This window comes from Triticum aestivum, chromosome 7B (assembly GCF_018294505.1).
Source record: "Triticum aestivum cultivar Chinese Spring chromosome 7B, IWGSC CS RefSeq v2.1, whole genome shotgun sequence".
NCBI lineage: Eukaryota > Viridiplantae > Streptophyta > Magnoliopsida > Poales > Poaceae > Triticum > Triticum aestivum.
In genome coordinates, this window is record NC_057813.1 from 63,895,597 (window position 1) to 63,910,496 (window position 14,900).

The 14,900-nt window shown below is 43.9% G+C and overlaps 2 protein-coding genes across 2 annotated transcripts; both read right to left on the minus strand.

Annotated features, from left to right (window-relative positions):
- Positions 1-540: 540 nt before the first annotated feature.
- Positions 541-1,966, minus strand: LOC123160948 (probable carboxylesterase 18). Its single transcript, XM_044578801.1, has one exon. It carries the CDS (start codon positions 1,841-1,843, stop codon positions 773-775), a length of 1,071 nt encoding a protein of 356 aa, XP_044434736.1. The 5' UTR covers positions 1,844-1,966; the 3' UTR covers positions 541-772.
- A 2,980-nt stretch (positions 1,967-4,946) lies between these two features.
- LOC123157661 (glutamate receptor 2.8-like) lies at positions 4,947-14,170 on the minus strand. The gene is made up of 3 exons (XM_044575913.1): positions 13,939-14,170; positions 6,635-6,897; positions 4,947-6,546 (listed from the first exon to the last, which is right to left on the minus strand). Exons 1-3 carry the CDS (start codon positions 14,168-14,170, stop codon positions 6,226-6,228), a joined length of 816 nt encoding a protein of 271 aa, XP_044431848.1. The 3' UTR covers positions 4,947-6,225.
- Positions 14,171-14,900: the final 730 nt, after the last annotated feature.

A 14,900-nucleotide genomic window follows, 5' to 3' on the forward strand; every position in this document is an offset into this window, starting at 1 on the left:
GCCGCGCCCACAAGGTGTTTGACAAAACGCCTACAAGGTATGTATTGCTCAAACTTCATGAATTTGATGCATGTTTTGAATTGTAGTTTTTATATTATTGTATTGAACATTGTAGATGAGTTTGTCGTGTAGTTTTTATAGTATTGTATTGTTCATAAACTATTTGTTGTGTTTATTGCATTAGTTGTTGCACTGAACGATAAACTATTTGTTTGAGTTGTAATGATAACGAAATTGAACTATTTATTGTCGATTTATTTTGTTTGTTTGATCATTTTTGCTCATTAAAACATGTATATGTGGTTTGTGCGGCGCGCGCGCTGTATTTTTGCGCTCTGCTGGAGCGGCGCGCGCGCTGCATTATAGCGCGGCTGCTGGAGCCAGCGCAGGCGGGCGCGCTAAACCAGTCGAAGCGCGCGCGACAAACAGGTTTTTTGCGCGCGGCGCTTATTGCGGCTGTTGGAGATGCTCTTAGCACCGGTACATTTTTGAGCATTAGAAAGAGCCTAAGAGCGTCCATTGTAGGTAAAATGCTGCTTGTGGTAGTGGCGTGTGGTCGGCTGGGCTGTTAGAACATGGTGATTTCTTTTAATGGAAATAAGTTCTCTTTATCAAAAAAAAAAACTGTAAAATAAACAGTTTATCATTGTCCCGGTCTCAGCGATATAACACGGCTGCTCATCTCAACCTCACCGATATAATCCTTCGATGCACAGAGGCACGCACGCAGTGACGCAGACCACTTACGACCTTAGAGGAATGCGAGTTCGTCTCAGGCAGCCGGGTCGCAGTGAATGGAAGAGTTGCTCTCAATGAACGCCTTAATTTCCTCCACGACCCTGCCAGCGTCGGGGAGCTCCGGGAAGCCGTAGAAGGCGTGGAAGGCGTCCGGGAACTCCACCAGGCGCACCGCCTTCCCCTTGCGCCGCAGCATGGCGGCGTACCGCCGCTGCCAGTCCTGCAGTGGGTCGACCCCGCCGACCACCACCATCGCCGGCGGGAACGCCTCCGCCAGCTCGGGCTCCGGGCCGGCCTCCCCCGTCACGTGCGCCGCCGGGTGATTCCGGTCGGCCCCCTCCGGCAAGAATGCCCTCCACGACCAGTCGGAGCGGCGCATGTTCACGAGCGGCGCCACGCCCTCCAGCCTCAGCTCCGCCTCCGTGCGCTCCTCGCCGCCGAAGTACGGCTGCAGTAGGATGACGCCGGCGAGGCGGATGGGGCTGTTGGAGGAGGACGTCCAACGGTGGGCGACGTGGTGGGCGATATTGCCGCCGGCGCTGTCCCCGGCGAGGAAGCAGCGGGAGAGGTCGACCGGGGCCGCGACGTTGGCGGGGAGGCCGGTGGCGCCGAGGTAGCGGAGCACGTCCACGCAGTCGTCGTAGGCCGCGGGGTAGCGGTGCTCGGGCGCGAGGCGGTAGGTGACGGAGACGACGACGGCGCCCAGCCCACGGCAGAAGCGGCGGCACATGCCGTCGACGGACGTGGACGCGGCGGAGAAGAACGTGAAGCCGCCGCCGTGGACGTAGACGAGGACGGGGAGCGGGGTCGACGTGGCCGCCGCCTCCGTTGCCGGGGAGAAGACACGTGCCCAGAGGTCGCGGGATGCGTCGACGGTGACGTCGGCGGAGCGGACGCCGAGCGCGTCCGGGCGCGGACTGGCCGGCGACTGCCTGTCGGCCAGGGAGAGGAGGAAGCGGTTGACAGTGCCGTCGCGGCGCTCCGCGAGGTCGAGGCCGGTGGTGGACGCGAACAGCCGAAGCCGCAACGTCCAAGGCAGCACCGGCGGCGCGGAGCGCGGGCTCTCGACCGTGGCCGTGTTTTGGCTCCTCGTTCCGGCCTCCATTTCGCTCCTCTCCTCGGTGATTGACAGTGTAGAGTGTGAACTGAATTAGTCCAGGGATACAGCAGCTTATGAGCAAGGATTTAGATTGTTTTAGTATTGATGATTGGCCAAAGAGAATTAGTAATTTACAAGAGCATGTTGCACACAATAATGCGGTACTCCTATAAATTATTTCAAGTTGCTTTGAGAATAAAGTGCTACCCTACTAAAATAAGAACAATTCCCGCAAAAGAAAAAGTAAAATAAGAACGCTTACGCTGGTACTTTCTGCAACATTGCTATTTTAATACCACCACTACCTAAACAATAAGCACGTACACAACCGCTTGAAGGTAACGCATCCCTGTCTATCGGTGCTAGAATATCTACACCCGCGGCCCCTTATCCGCACCAAACGTCCGGTGCACGGACAGAAAAATGTCATCCAACTAAACCTGGAAAACCCGACCCAAACGATTGGGCTAATCCGCACTTTTCATGCCCGGCCCATATTTGGAGTGGATATGGGGACGCCCCGATGCTTCCATCATGTCGGTTCTAACAAGTTGGACCCATGACAAATCCTCTCAAAATTGTCTAGTCCGCCACTTCGACTACACTTCCCCTGCGTCTGTCCTCCATTTTTTGCCTCCATGCAGCTGCCCACTTCCTTTCTTGCACACCGTCCGTGCCACCGTCCTTGTTCGCCGTCGTTGATATCGTCGCCGACTACCCTGTCTGCCACCATTGGCATGGATGATGCCTCGGCATAATTGATGGGGACCCCGACCATGCCGTTAGTTGCAAGGCAGAGAACGTTGCCCATAGGGAGTGCCGCCGGAAGCAACGCGGGTGTGAAGCAGCAGGGAAGGTAGCTGCAAGGTTGAGCATGGAGAAGAACAAGATAGAATTGGAGAGGCAAGAGAAGAAGGCAAAATGGGAGCTCGCCGGAGAGACAGAGGAGACAGGATCATGTTGTAGGACACTAGCCTCTTAGACGATGAAGCCAAGATGTGGGTGATCAAGATGAAGAAGAGGATCAACGAGCGCAACAATTGAGGCTTTTGATTCATTCGTGTATCTTCTATCCATGTATGTATTGTTGAATTCTATTTTGGCATGTAATGAATTGTGAGTTGTCGTTTATTTTGTATCGTCGAATTGTTGAATTGTTGATAAATTTGTGCTATATGATGGGTGTGCATGGATTTCCATGGGAATGGGTGTTCACATAAGGAGAGTGTTGATGTATAGGAGGGCGAATGAAGACCCGCCCGGTGCTGTCGGCGGGCACATCTAGGCGCTTCCGCGGACGTATAGGGGTTCGGAGTAGCCAACTCCAGTTATAGATGCTTAGAAAACATGTGAATAGATGATTACGAAAGGTAGACCGGAGAGACTATATTTCTTAACGAGATTTATCATCATGGCTACATCTCCGAGACATGACTATGGGCACTCCTTTCTTTGTACTAAATCGATTAGTATAGGTCGACGACAAGTCCATAGAGGCAATCTGACATATCTCGACCTTACCCTGCAGCAAGTACTGACACCCCATCCACTGGTATCCGAACCGTTCCCTTTGTATCTTATGTTTAGCCTACTTCATCTAGTCTCTTTTGACTACTGTGCAGTGCCTTTATATATTAGGCCAAGGTTACATTGGCACCACTTTTCTTCTAGTCTTGATCGAATGATAATAGTGCTGCAGTAATCTCGCTTGCAGTGACAGTAGTCTTACCATATGTGAGAGTAGTGATCAAGTTTGCATAGGACCGCGGTAATTTAGATGATAGAAGTAATGTCATCTAGTCGAGCTAGATCAACAATCACTTGCTTGAAAACATTGATGTGCTCAGTAAGGTCTGACGCCTCCTGCATCATGCGCTCGAATAATTGTCATTTCGGATACAACTTGTTTGGTATCGTCTTGTATAGAAACTGAGTTTCCAACTTGGTCAATGGAGAGACAACAGAGAAACAAAAGGGCATCTTAAGAAAAGACACCCAAATGACATCTTAGATATGATAATTATGAAAGAAAACGAAAGCTAGCACAATGGAGAAACAACTGGACACAAAACAACCAATACAAATATAAAATTACTTTGAAATCATACTAGCCTTGTCTTCCTGCGGTTGACACAACCGTCGAATGTAATTGAGAACCGTCGAAGCCCAACACTATAATGAAGGGCCCACCCTCATACCATCAAATACTCTATGTTCCATTAAAGTTAGAGTAGATCGCTATTATGATTTGGTCGGGTTATGATTTTTGAATTTTTCAAAGTTTGCTTGGTTATTGTGATGGAGAAGAAACATGTAAGATGCCGGTTGTCACAACATGTTGGAAGTCACATGAGGGTCGTGCTCAGCACAAGTGTTTCCAAAGTATAACATTTTTCTCTTTTCTTTCGTTACAACGCATGGGTATTTAACCGGTGCTATTAAATGCTAAACTTCATTCAAATGAGTTCGGGCCAAATGTACTTTCCACACTTTTCTAGTCTCTCACCATTTGACATAGCCTAAAAAAACATTTTACATAGACTCGTTTGTCGACGCCTTTTGTTATATAATATAAGTGTGTGGCAATTTTTCCAACAGAACATGTGAATTGCAATACTACTCGAGAATATGGTGAAGTGTGAAAAGCAGTTTAACATGCCATAGTCTAGAATTTATTTAAAATATGTGCGCCCATGCAAACAAATAGGTACAGCTATGATGCGCATGTAATATTTCCTCAGTAACTGGATATGCATTCAGACTATCTTAGAATCGTATTCAGCGACCAATTGGTCTCTATATTTTCTCTCGACTCAGAAATGTTTGAATTCCAGATAGAAAAACGACAAGTATCTTGCAGTGTGCAAAAGTAACACAAATGTGAACCAACTTTCTTTCAACATGTACAACTCTAGGCTACAGAGTGTGCCTACCGTCGCAAGTTATAAATCAGACAAATGTGGTTAATTCCTAGAATAATCGGGCAGATAGTAGGATTTCCTTGGCACTCGCCTATCAGTGATTATCTATACACTCTTCGAAAATAAGACAAAAAATAAACAATTCATAAAATAAATTAATGTGGGTATTAGTCACAGAAACTGCTATTCCTAGATAGGCTGTGATTTGGGCCTATCAACCCTTCTTACACTCATTCCCTTGGGACATTGGTGAATATCCACATAAGATGGAACAGAAGTATTTTTCATTTCTTCTGATGCACACTATGCAGAACAGTTGTCGTCATCTCATCGAGTGCTCATCTCGATTAGGATGGCGTGTTCAGGCACATAGCCATTGGGCTCTACATCACCAGGACTTTCTCCGATCCCACTGACAACCTGGGGATCCTCATTTCTGGCTTCATGGTGGGGTTGATCAGCCATAGGCCCATCGTCCATGTCGTTCTGCAGCGGAACAGATCCTGCGTGGCCTTCACTTCCACCATCCCCATTGGCACTCTGCATATCAGAATCCCTCACTTTGGTGTATTTGGCATGAACCAACTTGGCAATCCTTATCAACAGCATGAGAGCTGAGATACATATGGTGATGATGAAGAGACCAGAGAAACTTCGCAAAGTGAGAGGTGTGGCATCTGTGTTGGGGATACCATAACTCGGCAATGGTGTTGCTGTGCCTAACCATTTCGCTTCAATTCGTGATCCCTCATCCCCACCTATCAGGCCCAAGATGGCAACTGAAAGACTATGTACCAGTGGAGAATCTTGTGGAAACACCTGAAAACATAAACAGCATGCTAGTTAGACCACATGGTTTTGTCCAGAACGCAGTGTAACTCTTGTAAGGATGGAAAGTGAATCTACTGAAGGCACTGGGATGAGAAGCGTACAAAACCAAATCCAGGTGTCTTATATAAGCCGTTAACCATCTGAAACTCGTTATGATATCGAGGGTCAGAGAGAAAAGAGGTTAAATAGGGGATCTCATCAACTATAGCCGCGACGCCTCCATTCTTTGAGCCCTTTCTCAAAGCATTAGCATATTCCTCTTCCATCGCATAAGCCTTTAACCTATTTTCGGTGAAGCCTTGTTTTTTCAAGACAGAATATACAAATGATCCAGATGGGTATCCAATATAATCACCATTTGACAGGAGCTGACCAAGATTTGTCACAGAAGGACGGAGCCTCTTTGCAGTCAGAATGGATGATAAGCTAGCTGTGTAGCTCTGCACTATAACCAGCACGACAAAGCACCATATCACCACAACAATTTTTGACAGAGGGCTTCTAATAATTTGACCTGTGCAGATATTATGATTATCAAGAAAATGGAGTATTACAGACACAATATAAGTTGTCCAAAGTGAGAAAATGTCAAAGCAGAGAAAGAAATGTATTGTGAGCAAATTTGAGCCCAAAGTGCTAACCATGAGAAAATGTCAAAGTAGAGAAAGAAAAGTACAGAGCGGTGCTGAACTGTCTCGAACTCGATCCTTGGTACTCCAGGTTTTTAGGCCGCTCAATCATCCACACAACTATTCCAGTGAGAAAGAAGCCACCCACAATTGCTAGCCAAAGTTCCATTGTCAGTGGCTTTAAGAAGACCCATTCAATTGTTGGCTTGGAGTCATCCTCGTTGAGCACAAGCAATGACACGCCCGACTCAATGTATGGCATCGTGAAGTCCACATGAACAGCTCGCTCAGCAGTTATGGTTATGTCACCCACTGCTGCATCGAAGATCTGGTCATTGAAACCAACAGGTACAATGTGAGTATGTGATTCTCATGAAATGCAGAAATGGCATGCAAGTGAAATGAGCATGGCTCACCCCTGAAGACACATTGCGTACTAGTTGGTCATACAAACCGTCGACTACAACGAAGTGGTAATCAAGAACATGTGGTAGGTTCTTCGCGGCAGCCTCAAAGACGTCAATGCAGTAGCCAGTGACTTTTTCAGTAGTTGCATTCACAAATACGTTAAAGCCCGGTTTGTAAGGCACAGCAATCTTGAGTTTCTTCGAATAGCCTCTGGTCGAACCTCCTGACGCGTCTCTCCTCGATAATATTCTGGTGTTCCTTCTCTCGATTTCTGAAATAATACAAGTTTAGTATACCAATAAATAGTTCACAGTCAGTTTGTACTACAATGATATTCGGTCTCATCCCATCGATCCCTTTGTTTTGTACCAGCAAAGTGACAGTTACAGAAATTCCTTGCATATAATTAAATACTACTCCCTCCATCTCATAATATGTAAGAGCGTTTTTGACACCGCACTAGTGTCAAATACGCTTTTATATTATGGGACGAAGATCTAAAGAGTCTTATATTAATTTACAGAGAGAGTACTTATGAGACGAAGGCACAGCGTACACCATCCAACATTCCAGCTTACTCGTTATGGGCATTGGTTTGGAGCTCCTCACCTAGGTTGGGGAGGTAGCCGGCCGTAGCCGTAGGTGCGGCGAGGGGCCTGCACCAGTGACGCCTCTACTTCGAAGACGCGAGTCATAGCGCGAGCCTCAAGGGCAAGCCCACCTCCGCATCAGCCCCATAGGCAACGGCGTCCTGTCGCTACCCGTACGCTGCTCGCAGCCGCCGGGGGAGGGAGGGGGGTTGGGTGGGTGGGGCGGTGTGACGGAGGAGGTGGGGATCCGAAAAAGAGGGCTAGAAGCCTAGAACTTCAGGCATTGCGATTGCGATCAACAACGACTTCGCCGCCGGTGGGAATTCCCTAACGGACGCACGTTGCGTCAAAATGTCGATGTTTCGCAACTAGCGATCGCAGTGGGCCGGCCCATGTTAGCTGTTTAGAGTGTACACGTATCCTGGTTTTGAGAACGTTTAAAGTCCGGTATTTTCTGGTTTTAGGAACCTTCTAGAAGGTTCCTGGACGATTTCGTCTGGTTTCCCGTTGTTGTTTTGGTTTTTCTTTTTTCTTTTTATACACTTTTTATTATTTGTTTCTTCTTTCTTTTATTTGCTTCTTCTTTCTTTTATGTTTCTTTTTCGTTTCACTTGTTGGTTTCTTTTTTCTTGTTTTTTTTTCATGTTGATTTTCCTTTTAATATTTTTTTCTAAATTTTGTTCAGACTTTCAAAAAACATTCTTCCTTTAAAATTTTCTTCGTAAATTAAAAAATGTTCAAGTATAAAAAAATGTGCAGGAATTTCAAAAAATGTTCCTGTCTTTAAACTTTGTTCTCAACTTGAAAACATGTCCAGGAATACCAAAATATGTTTCTTTTTTTATTTTATTGTTCACAAGTTGGTAAAAAATTATTTTTGAAAAATCTTCAGGTATGTTTCTGTTTTCAAATTGCGGTCAGAAATTCAAAAAATGTTCGCATTTCAGAAAATATTCAAGGATTTCAGAAAATGTTCGCAATTTCAAATTTCTGTTCGGAATTTCATGAAATGTTCCATTTTTTCGTGATTACAAATTTTGTCATAAATCCAAAAGATGTCCACGTTTCAGAAATGTTCGAGAATTTTTAAAAATGTTCACAATTTCTAATAGTTCAGCATTTCATGAAATGTTCCATTTTAAAGTTTTTGTTCATAATTTTTAAAAATGTTCGCAGTTTTTGAATTTTTGTTCCGAATATCATGAGATGTTCAAATTTTCGAATATTTGTTAAAAAATTCAAAAAGTGTTCACAGTTCCGAAATTTGTTTAGAATTTCATAATCTGTTCACAAATTCAAAAAAAATGTTTATGTTTTTTCATTAAAATATATTTCTTTGTTCAATTTTTCCGCTCTTCACTTTTTTGTTCACATATTCAAAAAATGTTCATGCCTCTGTTTTTTTTCATCAGAATTCAAGAAATGTTGGTATTTTCCCAAAATACACATTAGAAAAATGTTCGCCGAGTAACTAATTCAGATTCGCTACAATAGCTACTTTTGGTTCGCTACAGTACTGGTTCTGGTTCGCTATAGTATACAATTCCTGTTCTACATTACGGCCAGTTCTTTAAGCCTTGCACTGCTTTATTAGCAAGAGCACTGGTTAAGCCGGAGTGTCTAGTAGCGCGTGGTAGTACGTAGTTGGTCTCCGGTTCAACTCCTACTCGGTCGTGCGCATTTTTTTTCTGCTGTATTTTTCGTGCCGTAATAGAACTCGATGGGCTGGCCCAGTCAGGTCGCTCTCTGTGCGTCACGCCGCCAATTTGACGCAAAGCACGTCAAATAGCGGGGATCCTATACGGCGCGTACCATGCCAGCGAGCGCCGTGGCGCCAACTCCCTGAAATCACTAATTAAGGAGTTTTTTTTGTGGAGATCACTCCAACTCCCTTAGGTTGCGACAAGTGGCGCGTTGCATGTGCGCCACTTGTTGCAACCTGGGAGTTTTTCCTTTTTTTGTAGATCCGTTTATTTAAAATGTTTTATCTCTTAAACCGTGCATCCAAATCTCAAACCGCTTTTACAGTTGGATTCCTCGCGTCGAGATCTTCAAAATTAGATCCCATGTTGACAGGTTTTGACAAAAAAAATTTCACGAAAAAACTGGACGAAAAAACCGAACCGGGAACACTGATTTTTCCCTTTCCGAAAGAGGCACGCCCGTGCCTCTGACGAAATCACAACCGTGCCTCTCGCAGAAGCAAAACCGTGCCTCTCGCGGAAGGAAAAAAATATAGAAAACACGTTTTTTTTTCTTTTTTCGAAAGAGGCATGCCCGTGCCTCTTGCGAAAGCACAACCGTGCCTCTGGCGGGAGTAAAACCGTGCCTCTCACGAAAAAAAGCACGTTTTTTTGTTTCCAAGAGGCACGGCCGTGCCTCTCGCGAAAACAAAATCGTGATTCTCGCGAAAAAATGCATTTTTTGCGCAAAAAAATTATTTTTTTCGAAAAAAAATTTTGGTCGAAAAGCTAGGGAAGACCGGTAGAAAACCGAAACGTCAAAAAAAACCCCAAAAAAAACCCGTTTAAAAAGCTGAAAACGCGTGCGTAAAAATAAAAAAGAATCCGGAGGGAGCGTCCTGAGCTTGACACGTGGCGAATGGCTGTGAGCGCGCCAAGTGACGCTGATCGTTGCGAGGCTCCCGAGGGAGCGCTCTTTAGTTAGTTGCTCCCAACTCCCGCCTCGACCGCTGTTGTTTCTATGGGCCGTCCTATTTCGGGATTTAACCCCAACCGGTTTTGGGAAGGTTCTAGAACCTTCCGTGAACCGGGTTTTTATGTTTTTCTTTTTCCGTTTTTTTTTCGTTTTTTGTTTTCTTTTCATTTTTTTCTTTACTTCTATGTTTTCATTTTTATTCTTGTTTTTCAATTTCCAAAAATCTATTAATTCGTGATTTGTTTCTAAAATCGTTTTTTTTTAACGATGACATTTTTTCCAAAATCGTGATTTTAGTTTTACTAAATCGTTACTCTTAAATCATGAACATTTTTTTTAAACTGATAACATTTTTTAGAAACTCACGAACAATATTTTTGAAATCATGAACAATTTTTTTAGAAATATGTGAAAATTCTCTTAATTCATGAACATGTTTTTCAAATCATGAACATTTTTTTGAAATAATGAAAATTTTAAAATAAAGACTACTTTTTCAATATAATGAATAGTTTTTTTAAATTCGTGAACATTTTTAGAATTTAGAAAATATTTTATTGAATTGTGAACATGTTTTTCAAATTCGTGATTATTTTTTTGAATTATGAATATTTTTTCCAAATTCGTGAACATTTGTTGAATTAGCGAACAATTTTTTTGAATTTTTTAAATTATGCCATTTTTTAATTTTGTGAACATTTTTTTGCAAATTCGTGAACAATTTTTGAATTCTAGAGAATTTTTCTGTAATCATGATTTACTTATTTTTTGAACATTTTTCAATTTCACAAACATTTTTTTGAAATCTTGAACATATTTTTAAATTCATGAATATTTTTTAAATTTGTTAACATTTTGTGCCAAATTCATGAATAAGTTTTGAATTACCAAGCATCTTTTTGATATCCCGAATTATTAAAAAAGGAAAGGAAAAAAGAAAACGGAACATCCGCAAAAAAACAAAACCGGCAGCGTCCCGGCCATACATGGGCTCCCCTGCCGGTTGGCTGAAGGTCCAGGAAAATAGCCATGTTTGTTTGGGCTTTGGGTCCAAACAAAGGTTTTTTAGAATCACACATTTTTTGTATATTCCTTTCTGTTATGCGCCAAACAGTTTTCACTTAATTCAAATTTGAATAAATTAATACATTTCAAAATAAAGAAATGCCACCGTATCACATAATTGATATTTACGTATTTAGAGAACACAATGTTCATACATATGTAACAATATATCCATGAGTTATTTTTTCTTCATATTTATGTTGAAGAAAAATGTAATATTTGCAATCAGTAGGAAAATTAATAAACCTTGAAATAAAAGTAAAATAATAGAAACACAAAGATGAATACAAATTAAATATATAAAATAAAAAAATGTACTTTGAAAGATATATTTGAAAAGAAGTAGACCAAGGAAAAGTGGCTCTATGGTTTATTAATTTTCCATAATTTTCACAATTTTCAAGTACTATGTAATATATGATCGGGCAGCTAATATTTCACAGTTCTTTATTTTGAAATATTTCATAATTATGGAAAACACTAATAAATAAAATCCCCACATTTCACAGTTCCATAATTTATCCCCATAGTTTGGTTTATGAAATAAAAGTTTTTTATCTTGTTCATATGGCTCAGGGGATTTGTTCATGAATAATACATTAAACCTTGTGTTAGTAGTGCGAAGTATTCACAAACTAAAAAAAGTACTTTATGTAAAAAAAAGTTAAAGTAACTCTAATTATTACTATAATGTGAAAGTATCCATGCATTTAAATTCGTGTCTATCAAGAACATGTCCATGTATTTTACAAAAGACATTTATGCAATATAAAAAATGTTCATAAATGTGAAAATAAATGTTCATGGATTGGTAAAATATTCACATGTACATGTAGATGTGCAAAATCGACTTCCCCAAAAAATATAGTATATAAATGTTCATTTCTTTGGTAAGTATAACAGAACAAAATCAAATTATTAAAATAAGGTGATAAATAAAATAATATTGAAGAACTTAAGAAGGGGAAAAAAGGTTAAAGAGGAAAACTGAAAGTATAAATGTAAATAAAGAAAAAAAAACAAAGAGTAAACGTAAAAAATATAAAAAAATTACAAAGAGATGAAAACAAGGAATGGTAAAAAGACATAAACATAAAAGGAAAATGATAAAGAAGAAAAATAGAAAAACAAATAGCACAATTGTGCTCTTGCTTGGAGCACATGGACTCTTTGGTGGTGACAAGTGGCGCACATGTGCCATGCCACTTGTCATCGCTGATGACGTTTTGAGGTAATCTTAACCTCGCAAAGGTTACCCCTTAACTAGCGATTTTTGTTAGTCTTCAGACATAAAATTGAATCAGTCACACAATTTTTAGTTAAGATTTTTTTGGAGAATAATAGTATTTCTTCCCAAAGTTCTAGTGTTTAAGTCCAACATTTGATGTGCAACGAAACTTGACCCCAAAAATACCTCCTCTGAATAGGCGTAGAGGAAATGGACACACGAAGACACATCATGTGCTCCCACACATACCAATAAATTTTTGCAATCAATGTGCTCTCACACATGAGGTACTCCCGATATTCAAATGTCCAAAATTTCACCGTAAAAATCACAAAAAAATTACTATATAGAGACAATATGTATTAATCATATAAAAATATCACATCCAAAACTCATGAAGAAAATGCAAACCTAGCTATGGACTGTAGTCAGTTCGAACTGGGTTGTGAACTCAAATTTCTCTTCTTCTTTTTTCTCTCGTACTATGTATTGATTTTCGTTCCAATTTTTTTTGATATGGTAGACACTTCATATCAAAATTATGATAATTTTGGTTCTAAAACAGGAGTGTTTTTATTTATTAGCGTTTTCCATAATTTTCAAGGACTGTAAAATAAATCAAACTATGGGGATACATCCTCATGGGCACATATTTTTTTAGGGAAACCTCATGGGCACACTTAGCCAAGGTCCGGCGCGCACAAGCACGGCGTGTGATCGGGCGGCTAACCACGATTCGTAGGGATGTTAAAAAAACCCAGAAATTTAAGCTAGTTTTATTTACCAGCCGGGGTAGCATCTTCGGGTGAGCCACCGGGAAGCCGGTCCAGGTGGTAGGCCCCCGGCACCACTGACATGCTCCCGCGGCCCCCCCGTGCTAGCGCCGTTTGCCGGATCCTGGACGCCGGCTCGCACCGGCAAAGCCGCTGTCGTGGCGGCCGGTACGGTCCGGAGCGTGAGTATAACGAGCAAAGAGATGGCGAGCGCGAACTCCATTTCTTATCTACCCCGAGGCCATCAGCTAATAGCTGAATTAGCCATATATGTACAGTAAGTACTCTGATGTTGATGTAGTAAATATGACATCTTTAGATCAAAGTAACATTGTTGTAAGAGCAATTCTAGCAGACCCCGCAAAAATTTGATCCGCAAAACGTGTTCGCGGTTTGACGAAGATCGCGTTTGTGGGTCGAAAACTAGCGCGGCCGAACAGAAACCGTATCTAAAACTGCATAATTTGAAAAAACACTTCCGCGGGAGAAATTGCACCTCGTTGACGCGAGTAGTTCATCATATACTACATAGATTTACATGATCAACACACTACAAACATAGTTCATACTACATACTACATTAATACTAGTACTAGAGGGGGTTGGATCTGACGGCGGCGAGGTCGCGGCAAATGGACGACGCCGTGGAGGAGAAGAACGCTCAATCCTCCTTGCCGGAGCTGCAGAGGTCATGCACTTCGCGCTCTGCTCCTCGTACTTCTTCTTGGCGGCGAGGTTGGCGGCGACCGCCTGCCGCCACTCGAGGTCTTCGAGCTGCTCGGCGTGGCGCCGGCGCTCCTCCTCCTCGCGCACGCTCCACTCGGTGATGGTGGCCGCAACGACGTCGACGTTGGCGACATAGTCTTCCAGCCCGACGACTCCGCGGCGGTCGAGCGGAGCGGGCTCCTCGGGCTCCTCCTTGACGGGGACGAAGTCCGGCTCCTCCGGCTCCTGCTCGTCCTCCGACCACTCCCTCTTCACGGGGAGAAGGCCCGCGCCAGAGGAGGAGGAGCTCCCGGCGTACGAAGATCTCGCCGAGGAGAAGGACGCGCGCCGGCGGTCGTACTCCTCCGTCTCGCTCCGCCAGAAGCTCTCCGGCGGCGACATGCCACGGTTGGTCCACCTCCGGGCCCCGCACTTCCTCGCGCCGTCCGAGCGGACGCGCCGCTCGCGCTCCGGGTCGCTTCCGCCACCGGATCTGCTGTCAGAGCCGCATCCGGAGCTCCACATGCGGCTCCACATGGCGGCTGGAGGCGCGGGAGGTGGTCGCCGGCGGCGAGAAGTGCGGGGAAGGGGGTGGGAAATCGCGTGGCTCGGCGGCGGCGGGGGATAGGGTTTTGACCCGCAAACGAGCCACAGAACCGTATATATAGTGGTCGGGGCGTGCGGTTTGCGGGCCACGACAAATTTTTTGCGGGCCGAGCGAGTATGCGGGTTCTGTTCTGGCCGGAAAATTGAGCCGAGCCTGCATACTCGCCGGAATTTTGCGGGTCTGCGAGTTTTGCGGGGTCCGCTAGAGTTGCTCTAAGGTCGCCATACCGCTTTGAATCGCCATAATTTATGAAGGCACTCCATATCCAACCTATGAGACTTCATATTTGAAGGACGTGCCCGTTCGTTTGGAGCGCGCGGAATCCGCCAACCACCCATGCGGGAGGAACTAATCGACTGCCGATGCTGAGCCCACCAAGCTTGGTGTTGACGGAAGGGAAGGAGCGGTGGCCTTCGTGGGACACAAGCAACGACGACTTACCATGCACTACTCTTCCTTATTGTTGGCGGTGCCCGCGGACGTGCCGACTTCGTGGTCGTCGTGGCTGGTGTCGGTGTCAAAACCGGCGGATCTCGGGTAGGGGGTCTCGAACTGTGCGTCTAAGGTCGATGGTAAAAGGAGACGGGGGACACGATGTTTACCCAGGTTCGGGCCCTCTCTATGGAGGTAATACCCTACTTCCTGCTT

Bases quoted from the DNA above. Each gene is read 5' to 3' on its own strand.
- LOC123160948 (XM_044578801.1), bottom strand. From the start codon at position 1,843: ATGGAGGCCGGAACGAGGAGCCAAAACACGGCCACGGTCGAGAGCCCG.
- LOC123157661 (XM_044575913.1), bottom strand. From the start codon at position 14,170: ATGTGGAGCTCCGGATGCGGCTCTGACAGCAGATCCGGTGGCGGAAGC. The intron at 6,898-13,938 runs GCGCGGGCCTTC...GTATTATTTCAG, and splicing joins CGGGAGCTCCTCCTCCTCTG to AAATCGAGAGAAGGAACACC. The intron at 6,547-6,634 runs GTGAGCCATGCT...TTCAATGACCAG, and splicing joins TACGCAATGTGTCTTCAGGG to ATCTTCGATGCAGCAGTGGG.